Source organism: Gadus macrocephalus, chromosome 7 (genome assembly GCF_031168955.1).
Source record: "Gadus macrocephalus chromosome 7, ASM3116895v1".
NCBI lineage: Eukaryota > Metazoa > Chordata > Actinopteri > Gadiformes > Gadidae > Gadus > Gadus macrocephalus.
Window position 1 is genome coordinate 4,518,541 of NC_082388.1, and position 13,900 is coordinate 4,532,440.

General features: G+C 52.7%; 1 protein-coding gene across 2 annotated transcripts in view; it reads left to right on the top strand.

Annotated features, from left to right (window-relative positions):
• LOC132461258 (chloride intracellular channel protein 4) overlaps positions 1-13,587 on the top strand; it is a 14,535-nt gene extending 948 nt beyond the window's left edge. The window contains exons 2-6 of one of the 2 annotated variants that reach the window (XM_060056302.1): positions 4,642-4,751; positions 5,213-5,338; positions 11,434-11,540; positions 11,845-12,026; positions 13,340-13,587. In XM_060056302.1, the coding sequence (XP_059912285.1) occupies positions 4,642-4,751; positions 5,213-5,338; positions 11,434-11,540; positions 11,845-12,026; positions 13,340-13,501 (687 nt within the window). In that variant the 3' untranslated portion in view covers positions 13,502-13,587. Of the gene's footprint in view, positions 1-4,366; positions 4,752-5,212; positions 5,339-11,433; positions 11,541-11,844; positions 12,027-13,339 lie in introns of those variants that run through there. The other variant, XM_060056301.1, reaches the window with a different exon arrangement.
• The last annotated feature ends 313 nt before the right edge of the window (positions 13,588-13,900 follow it).

Genomic DNA, 13,900 nt, shown 5'->3' on the forward strand with positions numbered 1-13,900 from the left:
TGTGAGTGTGTGTGCGTGTGCTTTGATGCGTTAGTACGTAAAATATACAGTATGTTTGTGTGTGTGTGTGTCTGTGCGTGTATGGGAATGTCTGAATGTTTAATAACTGAGTTTGTGAGTTTAATATGCGTGTGTCTGAGTGTGCAGGTGTGTGCATGTGTATGTGTGAAAGTTTAATATCAGTTGCTGTTTAATCTGTGTGTGCATGCATGTGTGTGTTTCTGTGTTTGAATGTGTGTGTGTATATGTGCACGTATATGTGCATGTGTGTGTGTTCTTGTGTGAATTTCTTTGCATCTGTATAACGTGTGTGTGTGTTTGTTTGACGTGTGTGTTTACCATGTGTGTGTGTTTACCCTATGTTTGTGTATGTATGTACCATGTGTGTTTATGTTTACCCTGTATGCAGGGCTCTCAAGTTTTGAACTGAATTTAGAGTGAGATTTTGTCTGCGGGGGGGGGGGATATTAACATGTGACTGCATACAAATGTGTCCAGAGACATGGTGACTAATGTATGATAGTAAGCATTATTGGCCCTTAACACTTATATTCAGAAACAACACTGCCTCAAAAGGCTATTGGCCTAAGCAACACCAGTAGAGGCATATACTTTTCCCTGAAATTTTAAACGTTGCAAACGTGCAAAAATATATATTTATGTGCCATTCGGTCCAATGCTTAAAATATATCTGTGGCATTCAGTAGGCCAACGCTGTGGTAAAGTGTGTAAAGTATGACCAAGTGTTTCATTATGTTCAATATATAGAACTTTATCAATCCCCTGTAGGAGAAATTTGTTGATGTTTGTCCCTATAAAACAATAATGGTAAAAAAAGGAAATACAAAACATGACGGTAACTCTAAAGTCAAACCGTCCAATCTGAAGGCTCTACTTAGCCTCTCCCCCTACTCACTTCCACTAATACAATGCGAACAGAACTGAGTAGGGGAGGGTGTAGCCTAACTAGTTTGTGAACGACCCAGAGAAACGCAACGCAAATTCAATGTGAACATGTATGAGGCTTTAATAAAATCCAGGACGATTTTGAAATTCCGCCCGGAGACATTGTTTTAAAAGTGTCTCAAAAAGAGGGCATGTCCGAGCAAAAGAGGACGTACGGGGCACCCATTTGTTTCCTACTTGCTCCACTGTTAAATAGCGGCGCAAATTGGTGGGCGCTATACTGGTAATTTCTCTGCGTAAGAAATAGGAAGTGTGGTGTGTGAGTGTGTGCATGGGTTGAATTGCGTGCGTCTCACACCGAATGCGTGAGACTTGAGAGCCCTGCTGTGTGTGTGTGTTTGCCCTGTTTGTGTGTATGTGTGTGTTCACTGTGTGTGTGTGTGTTTACCCTGTGTTTGACTTTGTGCATATGTGTGTGTTTAACATGTTTGCGTGTGTGTGTAACATGTGTGTGTTCAATCTGTGTGTGTGTTTAACATCTGTGTGTGTGTATGCGTGTGTGTGTGTAACATGTGTGCGTTTACCATATTGTGGCGACCCTGCGCAAGGGATGTCTCCGTTGCTAACGTGAGCCACGGTAGAGTCCAGGTGATTGTCTCTCTGGCCGGGCCAGTCTCGTCCCTAGAGTGGAAGGTCGCTCCCGTTGGGAGCACTGTTCCAGCGGTGCGTTCCGCGTGGGTGTACGTCGTCGGGGTTCCCTTGGGACCGCTGGGGATAGGTCCGCTAGATCCACTCGTCTTCATGTCCGTATCGGGTCCTGGAAGGTTCCCTGCTCTGCTCGGGCTCCCAGTTCTCCCCCTAAGAGAACATGTCACATGTGACTGGTGGATATCGGCTGCACATGCCATCCACCACCTCTTCCCTGGGCCGCCTGGCCCGAGGTGTTGGGGCCGGGTTGCCACACCCCACCACCGCTGGTTGAAGCCTCGGGTTGTCTCTGACTGACCAGAGACAGGCATCTCGGCGGGACAGAGCGTTGGCGTTGGCATGTTCCCTGCCGGCCTGTGGTCTACCTGGAACCTGAAATCCTGGAGGGCCAGGAACCAACTCGTCACCCGTGCGTTCGACTCCTTCGCGCTGGCCATCCACTTGAGTGGCGCGTGGTCGGTGACGAGTATGAACACCCGGCCCAGGAGATAGTACCTCAGCTTGACAAGGGCCCACTTGACCACGTTAACCGGTCTGGCAGGGCCTTCCGGGTCAGGTTATTTAGGGGACTGGCCAGAGTGGCGAAGCTGGGGATAAACCTCTAGTAGTACCCTACCAGACTAAGAAATTATTTCACCAGTTTTTTGGAGGTGGGGCGGGGCATTCTTGCAACCTCCTCCCGGATCGAGTTCCTACGGGCTTCCTGGACCCGGTAGGGGGGGACGGGCACGGTGACACCTGGCGCCATCTTAATGTTGTGTTGGGCGACCGTGGTCCTCCCGGGCACTTCTGAGAAGACATCCTGGTGCTGTAGGATGACTTCCTCGAGGACTTGCTTCTGGGTCGGGCTGAGGTCTTCTCCCACGGGAACCACTGGTATTTTGCGTCGGGCGGCCAGTACCAGGGTTGCCGGTGCCGATGGGTTAGCTCCAGTCCACACTGCTTCAGCAGGTTGCCGTGGTGAGTTGGGTGGGTTTGCGTCTCCCGGGCTGCCGTACCCTGTAGTTCACCTCCCCCACCCTGTCGACTACCTCGTAGGGCCCCCTGCCACTTGGCCAAGAACTTGCACTCTGCCGTAGGTATGAGGACCAGGACCAGGTCGCCGGGCTGAAATATGCGCAGCTGGGCTCCCCGGTTGTTGACCCAGGCTTGAGCTTGCTGGGCCTGTCGGAGATGGTCCGGGCGATGGGCCAGACGTGTGCCATGCGGTCCCTTCAACTGCTCCACGTGGTCCACCATAGTGCGATGAGGGGATGGCCGACTCTCCCGAAGGTCTTCTCCCGTACAGCAGCTTGCAGGGGAGAAACCCGTGGAGGCTTGGGGCACTTCACGGACTGCGCACAGGACGTGGGGCAAGAGCTGGTCCCAATTTTTCCCGTCGGTGTCCATGAACTTCTTCAGCATTTGTTTTAGTGTCTTGTTAAAACGTTCCACGAGCCCGTCTGTCTGGGGGTGGTACACAGATGTCCGGAGCTACTTTTCCTGGAGGAGGCTAAGCAGTTCTTTGATCACCCGTGACATAAAACAGGATCCCTGGTCTGGGAGTACCTCCCTGGCTATCCATGCTCGAATGAACAGGAGCATCAGCTCCATAGCGACCACCTTGGCAGTGGCGGCGCAGAGTGGTAGGGCGTACCTATGTCCCCGGCTGGTCTTCGGGAGAGGCCCGACAATGTCCAGAGCTAACCGGTCGAACGGTACTTCAATTATGGGCATGGGGATCAAAGGGTTCCGAATCGAGGGTCTCGGGGCAGTATGCTGGCAGAAGGGGCAGGTCTGACAGTATTGGACAACGTCTCTCATCACCCCGGCAAGGGATTCGGTCCTCGTCGGTCCCGGTGTGTCTCACTGGGCCGCGATGGGTTCCGGACACTAAGACTCAGCTGTTGAGCCACCTGCCAGTTCTCCAATTGCCGGACCAGCTCGTCTACCGTGTCGAGGTGGTTGGTGGCGAAGGTTCTCCGGGTGTCTGGCGGGAGCTGATGGACGGTATTGTATATTAACACCCTGTCCAGGAGGCTGGGTCCTTCGCCGTCTGCGAGCCATCTCCGGATCAGCCTCCCGTACTGGGAGATTTGAGTCTGCACGGCGCCTCGGATGTCAAATCACCATTCGTGGAAGCGCTGGGCCCTGGCGGCGAGGCTATGTCCATAGTATGCCAATATTGCCTGTATCAACGCCGGGTACTGACTGGCGCGCTCCGGTGCCAGGTCCTGGCTTGCCTGCTGTGCGGGTCCGGTGAGGAAGGGGGACAGGATGTGGGCCCACTGGTCCTCGGGCCAGCTCTCCGTCGTCTTCCGGACCGAGTTTGGTGAGGCGGCTGGTCGGCGCGGAGGTCGGGATTCACAAACTGCCTGTTGAGTGAGGCATAGCACCGCCTCCTGGAGAAGGACGAGGCTCTCGGCGGTATCCCTCTGGGTGGCGGCGGCCAGGGCTTGGTCCTGTTACTGGCGCTGGGCGGCGGCGGCTCCATCCGGGTTCTGCATTGGCGGGTGGGTTGGTAAACCTGAGTAGTCCGTAGCGTGGTCAGGTTGCCTGCATTCTCCACCATATGTGGCGACCCTGCCCCAGGAATGTCTCAGTTGCTCAGGAATCACCAAACGCCCAGGTCCGTTCAAAGCCAAAACGAGGCATTTATTCGAGAATAACAGAAACCGCGTGGGTTGGTGCCCAAAGTGAGATCAACGAAAAATAATACTAATGACTCCATGAGCCAGGGTAGAGTCCAGGTGATTGTCTCGTCCCTGTATATGCCATCCACCACCTCTCCCCTGGGCCGCCTGACCCGAGGTGTTGGGGACGGGTTGCCACACTATGTAAAACGTGTGTGTGTGTGTTTACCATGGGTGTGTGTTGGAAAGCGTGTGTGTGCGTGTGTGTGAGTGTTTACCATATGCGTGTGTGTGTGTTTTTAAAATGTGTGTGTGTTTACCATTTGTGTGTGTGTTTACCGTGTGTGTGTATGTGTTTACCATGTCTGAGTGTTTAACCTGTGTCTGTGTGTTTCCCATGTGTGTGTATCCCCAGGCGGGCAGCGACGGAGAGAGCCTGGGTAACTGCCCCTTCTCCCAGCGGCTCTTCATGATCCTGTGGCTGAAGGGGGTGGTCTTCAACGTGACCACCGTGGACCTGAAGAGGTAGAGAGAGGGGGGCGAGAGAGAGGGGGAGAGAAGAGAGAGGGAGAGAGGGGGGCGAGAGAGAGGGGGGCGAGAGAGAGAGGGGAGCGAGAGAGAGAGGGGAGAGAAGAGAGGGGAGAGAGGGGAGAGAGAGAGAGGGGAGAGAAGAGAGAGGGAGAGAGGGGGGAGAGAGAGACAGAGACACAGACAGAGACAGATAGATAGAGAGAGAGAGAGAGAGAGAGAGAGAGAGAGAGAGAGAGAGAGAGAGAGAGAGATAGAGAGAGAGAGAGAGAGAGAGAGGGAGAGAGAGAGAGAGAGAGAGAGAGAGAGAGAGAGAGAGAGAGAGCGAGAGACCACCGTAGACCTGAAACGGTTGGGGAGGGGGGGAAAGAGACTCATGCTTGGCCCTGCCCTGTGTGTGCTCGGTGTATGTGTGTGTGTGTGATGGTCACGCCTCTCTCTGATTGGCTGTTACCTAGGAAACCGGCCGACCTGCAGGCCCTGGCGCCGGGCACCAACCCGCCGTTCGTGACCTTCAACGGGGAGCTGAAGGTCGACGTCAACCTCATCGAGGAGTTCCTGGAGGAGAAGCTCACCCCCCCACGGTGACACACACACACCCTACACACACACACACACACACACACACAAGTACACACACACACTAATACAAACACATACACACACACAGACACTAATACAAACACAGAGATGCACACACACACGCACACACACTAATACACACACACACACAGGATGGAGAAGTTCCTGGAGGAGAAGCTCACCCCGCCACGGGGGGATGGAGTGCACACACACAAATGAAGCACACACACACATGCATGCAGCTCACACACACACACACACACACACACACACACACACACACACACACACACACACACACACATACACACACACACACACACACACACACACACACACACACACACACACACACACACACACACACACACACACACACACACACACACACACACACACAAACACACACACACACACACATATGCAGCTCATACAGGCACATGAAGTGCACACACACACACACATGCATGCAGCGCACACATATACTGTATACACACATATACTCATATACTACACACACTCATAAACACACACAACAGAGAGAAACGCTGACGTTTCACTCAGCGGACCCCTTTTACATTTTTTGTAATGGCAGTAAAACGGCATCGAATACCATGTTGACAATGGTATAAAACTAATGACCACTCTTAAAGATGTTCAAAACGGCTTCTAACGGCTAATTACACACACACCAGAGAGGTATTCAATCAAAGTCGTTAACGAAAGCGGCGCTTAGTTGATTAAGCCTGGTTAGAACTAACGCTAACTTCCACTTGAGGCTAAAGCCATTCCATCAACCCATTCAGCCTCACCTTGCTCAGGTTAGTTCAAGCCAGGCTTATGTTATCGTGGATTAAGCGTTCTCACAAGATTTATAACCAGCCCAGATCCGTTAATGTCGAATCATGGATCAATGTCCGAAAAGGCCCGCGCGGGATCTTTTTCTGTGGCGAACAGAAGCTCCTTGTGGAGGTCTATGAGGAGTACAAGCATATAATAACTCAAGAAGGGAACACTGTAAACATTAATAAATACAGGCACAGACGGATTATGACACATCGGGCCCCTGGGCACGTGAACTCCGCAGCCCCCCCCCCCCCCCCCCCCCTTCCAACATAAACACACGCACCCAGAATACACACACACTTATTGGCGATAATAAGTCATTGGCCTATCTGCAACTCAGCAGGATTTGTAACACAGGAAAGGCAACCTCACAATAATTATTACAAATAAATGCATCTTTATTTAACCAAAACAGGATAAAAAAAATATATAATTGATGACATTTTTGGCGATTTGAACGAATTTCGATTGCACCGCTTTCAACCACAAATAAAAACGACTTAAAACAACTCAATACGAACCTTACATTAATTGACAGTAATGCATTTCACCTATGAAATGCATTTTTTCCGGGCTCTGTTCCGTGCGAAATCCTACACGATATAATCAAAGTCCAGTGCATTGGTAAGGTCGCTCTCAATTGCCATGAGAGAAAGTGCCTTGAGGCGTTTTTGTGACATTTTCGTCCTCAGTTCATTTTTAATCCTGGACAGAAGAGAGAATGACCGCTCCCCTTCGCAATTACTGAGGAGCAGAGTCAGAAAAAGCCGTGACGCTACATACACATTTGGAAACATAGATTGCAGTCCACAATCGAGTAGGCTATAATTCGTAGCAGTCCTTTTGGGGTTGCATTATCTCCAGGCTTGATAAACGATCTGAACTGAATAAATTCATTGCTTCAACGCTCCACTTAGAGTTCGCCGTTGCTCCATGTTTAAATGACAGTGACTCGTTCGTGACCGGTCTCAAATTCACAAACTGAAATAGTGCCCCCTAGTGATCTTTTTATTAATTTATTTACTCAGTAGTAGTAATAGGCCTACTATTGCTGTTTTCGCTTGAATTTTTGTATTTCTCTACTGATTGCTTCGACAATGCAACATTAAAACTTGTGGGGCCCTGGGCCCCACTGTTAGTAACTCAGGCTAACCCCTGGGCATGTGCCCGGTGTGCCCGTGCAGTAATCCACCCATGAATACAGGGAGGCTATCTGGAAAAAGAAATCGCCGATCTGTTGCATAAGTAGTATTAAGCGTAACATAACGTAACGTATCGTAGATATAAAGAATCTTTGTTTTGTTTTTTTGCTATGTGCTTTGGTCAACTGTTGTTGAAACTCACCTGAATGGAATTTATTTGGCTGCAATTTCCCATGCAGCAGTTTCTTTGTCATTGTGACAAAGGCTTCACTATCAGTAATATTAGTAATATTAACATTAACTTTACCATGGGTTTTTGCAAGTTATATTTGGGTTCTATGGATATTGTAAGACATATTTATTATATAAAAGTCAATGGGTCTTCAAGACTCTGCTGCTGTGAAGCTCCGATCAGAACGGCTAGCGGAATCATAATCAGCGTTATGAGTGACAACTGGGTCTGTCCAATGATGTTAACAGGCTTGTTAAGGCCAGGACTAAATGGACCAGGAACTATCGCCATTTGGTTGGCACTTTGCACTACTTTTGTGTTTATTTAAGTCTCAGACTCACACACAAACTCAGCCAGACATACACATACACACAGACACACGCAATAACACTGACACACGGACCTACAGAGACATACAAACACACTCATATGCATGCAAACACACACACACACACCAACTCACTTGCAACACACGATAACAAACACACATACTGTGACAACCAGCTCCCCACCAGGGGGATCCGGGGGCTAGTGGTGGAGGGCGTGTACCGCCGCCATCCACTAGCCGGCGGCAGAGAGCTCCACATTCCTCACCCTCATCAGCCAGATGGGGAACACCTGGCCGGAGGGAGGAAACGAGCTGGCGGACATCTTAAAAGAGGAGGACTCATTCCGGGTTCGAGGAAGAAAGACCAACCAGGAGGAGACAATTGACTCACCACAGACTACGAGGCTCACGGAGACCCTCAGTATTGTATCTCTTGTTCAGTCACTTTATTTGTGAATAAACGCCGACTGCGGCTTAAACCATGTCCAGTGCGTGGTACTTTCCGTGAGAACAGACACTTCGGAACCAGGTTGCCACATATGGTGGAGGAAGCGGCCTATTGGAACCCACTACAACTCACGGTGAAGTACTCCCTCACAACATGCAGAACCCAGACGGGGCGCCGCCGCCCAGCGTCAGCAGCAGCTCCAGGGGCAGGCCGCCGCTATACAGCGGGATACTACGGAGAGTCTTGCCCTGCTCCACGAAGCAGTGCTCCGACTCACCCAGCACGCCGTCCGCGACTCCCCGACTGCTGCCCCGGCGGCTCACCAAAATCTTACCAGGAGACGACGTGGAGGCATACATGGAGGTGTTCGAACGGACCGCCCGGAGGGAGAGCTGGCCGGAGGACCAGTGGGCCCACATCCTGTCGCCCTTCCTCACCGGACCCGCACAGCAGGCGGGCCAGGACCTCTTGGCCGAGACCGCCGGCCAGTATCCCGCACTCATCAGGCTATACTGGCCTACTACGGGCACAACCTCGCGGACAGGGCCCAACGCTTCCACGACTGCCGATTTGACATCCGTGGTGCGGTACAGACACTGATCGCCCAGCATGGCCGCCTGGTGAGAAGGTGGCTGGCGACAGGCGAGGGACCCAGCCCGCTGGACCGGGTCCTTATAGACAATACAATTCGCCAGCTTCCGCCAGACGCATGGAGGATCCTGGCCCACCATCATCCCGACACGGTGGATGATCTTATCCGGCAGCTGGATTACTGGCAGGTGGCCCAGCAGCTGAGCGCCAGTCCCCGGACCACCCCTCGGCCTACAAAGACCCGCCGAGACCGAAGGGGACCCACAACCTCGCCCAGACACCCCCACCGGAACCGCCGATCGTGACCCAGGAGGGCCGTGAGGGGAGGCGGTGCTACACCTGCGGCCAGACCGGTCGATGGAGTCGCCTGTGTACACGGGGACACCCGTACCTACGGGACCTGCCATGTAGTCGTCAGGACCCCCTACGGGGTGTTCACTGCCCGGGCGGGGATTGTTCCCCACCTCCCGGCACCGCTCCTGATCGGGAGCTGAATCACGTCAACATCCTGAAGCAGTGGAGGGGGGGAGTGGACCCTCCAGACCCGGCGTGAAGCACTACATTAAACAGACCAAAGTTTCTACAGTCAAATCCAAAAGCCATCTATAATGATGATTGTGATGACAATGAAGAAGGTTATTATGATGATTCAGTGTGTACTTTACGGTGACAACACATTATTTGGATCACAACGGTGCTGCAGCGCGCCGCTTCCTATTGGTGCTAGGGCCAGCAATTGACGCGGGTTGAAATGCGCACAGCGGCGCCGGTGTGTGGCCGGCTTTAGGATGATGAGGTGTCACGCGCTGTTTGACACATGCATGTGCATTTGCCCCCCCCACAACTGAAATCATTCCGGCGACACTGCGCCTACCCCATGCCCAGGGTGGACGAGTTGATTGAGCGACTCGGACCAGCCAGGTACCTCACCACCCTGGACCTGACCAAGGGGTATTGGCAGGTGCCATTGACCCGGACCGTCCGGGAGAAGACGGCGTTCGCAACCCCGGGGGGCCTGTACCAGTACACCGTCCTCCCCTTCGGCGTCCATGGAGCCCCGGCCATCATTCCAGAGGATGATGGACCAGCTCCTACGGCCTCACCAGGCCTACGCAGCTTCTTACATCGATGACATCATCATCCACAGCGACAGCTTGGATGTCCCCATCCGGCAGCTGCGGGCCTTACTGCGGGAGCTACGGAAGGCGGGCCTCACCGCCAACCCGACCAAATGCCACCTCGGGCTGGAGGAGACGGCCTACCTGGGGTACCAGGTGGGACGGGGGAACGTCCGGCGGTAGGAGAGCAAGTTGGCCGCCATCCGGGACTGGCCTCGCCCCACCTCGAAGAAACAGCACCTACATAAGCCGAAAACTCCTGCCCAACGAGAGGAATGACTCCCCAGTGGAGAAGGAGGCCCTGGCCATCAAGTGAATCTTGGACAAACTCCGGTACTACCTCGTAGGTCGGGAGTTTACCCTGGTCACCGACCATGCTCCACTGAAGTGGATGGCCGGCGCCAAGGACACCAATGCCCGGGTGACGAGGTGGTTCCTGGCCCTCCAGGACTTCCACTTCAAGGTGGACCACCGACCGGGCAAGGAGCACGCCAACGCCGATGCCCTGTCACGTCGGGATGCATGCCTGGGTTGGAACCCAGTCGACCAGAGGCTTCATCAAGCGGTGAAGGAGTGTGACAACCCGCTCCCCACCAGGGGGATCCGGGGGCTAGTGGTGGAGGGCGTGTACCGCCGCCATCCTCTAGCCGGCGGCAGAGAGCTCCACATTCCTCACCCTCATCAGCCAGATGGGGAACACCTGGTCGGAGGGAGGAAACGAGCGGGCGGACATCTTAAAAGGCAGCCGAGGACTCATTCCGGGTTCGAGGAAGAAAGACCAACCAGGAGGAGACAATTGACTCACCACAGACTACGAGGCTCACGGAGACCCTCAGTATTGTATCTCTTGTTCAGTCACTTTATTTGTGAATAAACGCAGACTGCGGCTTAAACCATGTCCAGTGCGTGGTACTTGCCGTGAGAACAGACACTTCGGAACCGGGTTGCCACAATACACACACACACAAACACACACAAAAACACATGCACAAACAAACTCACATACACATACACACATACGCGGCACACACAGACAGATAGACACACACGCGAAGACACACTCACACACATGCACATACAGACAAGCACTTTCCTACTCAGACACACACACACACACACACTGGTATACATATTCACAAACACACATGTACACGCAAAAACACAAACACACATACACACACACACACACACACACACACACACACACACACACACACACACACACACACACACACACACATACACACACACAGTGAAGTGCCGGGACGTACAACATACAGTAAGTAGGAGGGGTGGGAGGGGGGGGCTATTAAGAGTCCAAGTGAACAGAGGTGAGTCTTGAGTCTATTGCAAACAACATGTGTGTGAGCATGCGTGTGTGTGTGCGTGTAGGTACCCCCGGCTGGCCCCCCGCCACAAGGAGTCTCACACCGCCGGCATCGACGTCTTCGCCAAGTTTTCTGCCTACATCAAGAACCCCCGCAAGGACACCAATGAAGGTGTGTGTGTGTGTCTGTGTCTGTGCGTCTGTGTGTGTCTATGTGTGTCTGTGTGTGTGAGCGAGTGAGTCTGTTGGTGTGTGTGTGTGTGTGAGTGTTTGTTGGGGTTACAGTAAAGTACAATACAGACAGATGAGTCAGATCTCTCTCTTGCTCTCTCTCCCTCCCTCCCTCTCTCCCTCCCTCTCCCTTCCCCCTCCCCTCTCCCCATCCTCCCTCTCTCCCTCCCTCTCCCTTCCCCCTCCCCTCTCCCCATCCTCCCTCCCTCCCTCCTCCCCCTCTCCCTCCCCCCTCCCTCCCCCAGCTTTGGAGAAGGCCCTCCTCCGTTCCTTGCGGCGTCTCGATGACTTCCTGCGAACGCCGCTGTCGGAGGAGATTGACGCCGACGCTGCCGGCGACCTCCCCGAGTCCCGCCGCCGCTTCCTGGACGGCCCCGAGCTGACCCTGGCCGACTGCAACCTGCTGCCCAAGCTGCACATCCTCAAGGTGAGGGACTAGCCTAGCCTAGCCTAGCTTAGTCTTAGAGCCTTATCATGCACAACCTGAGATGCGCTCCTAGCCTAGCATAGCTAACCTAGTCCTAAACACTGAACGCGTTACAGGCGTAGAAAATCTGCATTTTTTAATAGGGAACCATTGGTTTAGGTTAAAAAAAAAGTAAATCTTTAAGCTCCTACGCGTGACGCTTAGCCGCGATAGCCAATCAGCGTTGAGCTTGACCCGTCGTCACTGGCAGAGAGATGGAGGACAGGCGCTCCGCAGCGCTCCGCAGCTGATATGGAGCGCCTGTAGTTGGTGTCCTGATGAGAGATCCTGGCACCAACCCGGGCTAGCAGGTCATCGAACATGGCCCCAGTCAACCGAAAATACCGCTGGAACTGGCCGTCATCCAGGCGGAGTTCCTGTAGGAGGTGGTGAAACTCACCCGGCTGTGAGCGCCTACGGAGGATGTCATGCACCAAACACGACGGTGTTTGGGTTTCCTACTCTCCTCGAACTCCCACAACAAATACAGTGCAGCGATGGTGGTGATCTCAGCCGTGTTTGTGGAGCAAAAGAAAAGTAGCGGGGCAAAATAAGTTTTGGGCAGGCTCATCTAGCTGCATAGGAGCGTAAGGCGCGTTAGGCGCGTTGAACCATTTTTTATGACACACAATGATCAAGCGGCAGGTTAGGCGCGTTACGCGCGTAATCCTACTCAAATCGCAAGGTCCAGTTTTAGAACGCGGCGATTTAACTATTTCTCTACAGCCAATCACAGCACAGAACAACTTGTACGTCGCGTTCTTACTCCGTCCCGGTACTGTACTGTCCACTCCAGCATAAAAATATCCGATGGAAACATCCGATATCCGGAGAATGACAAAACACAGTAACTCTAGCCTACTCTCAAGCAAAATAAAAATAAAACTAATTGCAAACCTAACTAATCGCAAACCTAACTAATCTAACCTAACCTACGCAAATAATGCTGTTGCGGCTCTCAGCTGTGCCAGAGCGTTCACAGTTGCTAGGGAAACCACCTAGCGTTGCAGCCCGTTGCAGCGCGTTGCAGCCAGTGTGAACGTCGCAGCCCGTCTCGTCGCAAGGAGTTGCGAGTTGCAAGCCGTTGCAAGGTGAATCTTTGGTCTGAACTGGGCTTTAGCCTGCATATCCTGAGATGTGCTCCTAGCCTAGCCTAACCTTAGCCTAGAAATTTTTTTCAAAGTTACAGGGGGCATGCTAAAGCAAACGTGCTAAAGCAGATTTATATCCGAAAATAACATGGCTGTCTTTACCTCTACCCCCCGGACCTGCAGGTGGTGGCCCGGAAGTACCGCTCGCTGGAGATCCCCGCCGACATGACGGGCGTGTGGCGTTACCTTGACAACGCCTCCCAGCGCACAGAGTTCACCTCCACCTGCCCCGCAGAGAGGGAGGTGGAGATCGCTTACCTGGACGTAGCGAAGCGCATCCAATAGAGGGAGGGAGGGGGGAGAGAGAGAGGGAGAGGGAGAGAGGGAGGTGGAGATCGCATACCTGGACGTAGCCAAACACATCAACTAGAGGGGGGAGAGAGAGGGAGGGAGAGAGAGAGGGAGGGGAAGAGGAGGGAGAGATGGAGAGAGGGGGGGGGGGAGGAGGGGGAGATGGAGAGAAAGAGAGGGAAAGGGAGAGAGAGAGGGAGGGAAGGAGAGGGGAGCGAGAGGGAGGAGGGGGGAGAAAGAGAGTGGGGGGATATGTGTATATACAATTCTATGTATCTATAAATAGCTATATCTATATCTATATATAGATTATACATCTATATATATATATATATATATATATATATATATATATATATATATATATATATATATATATATATATATATATAT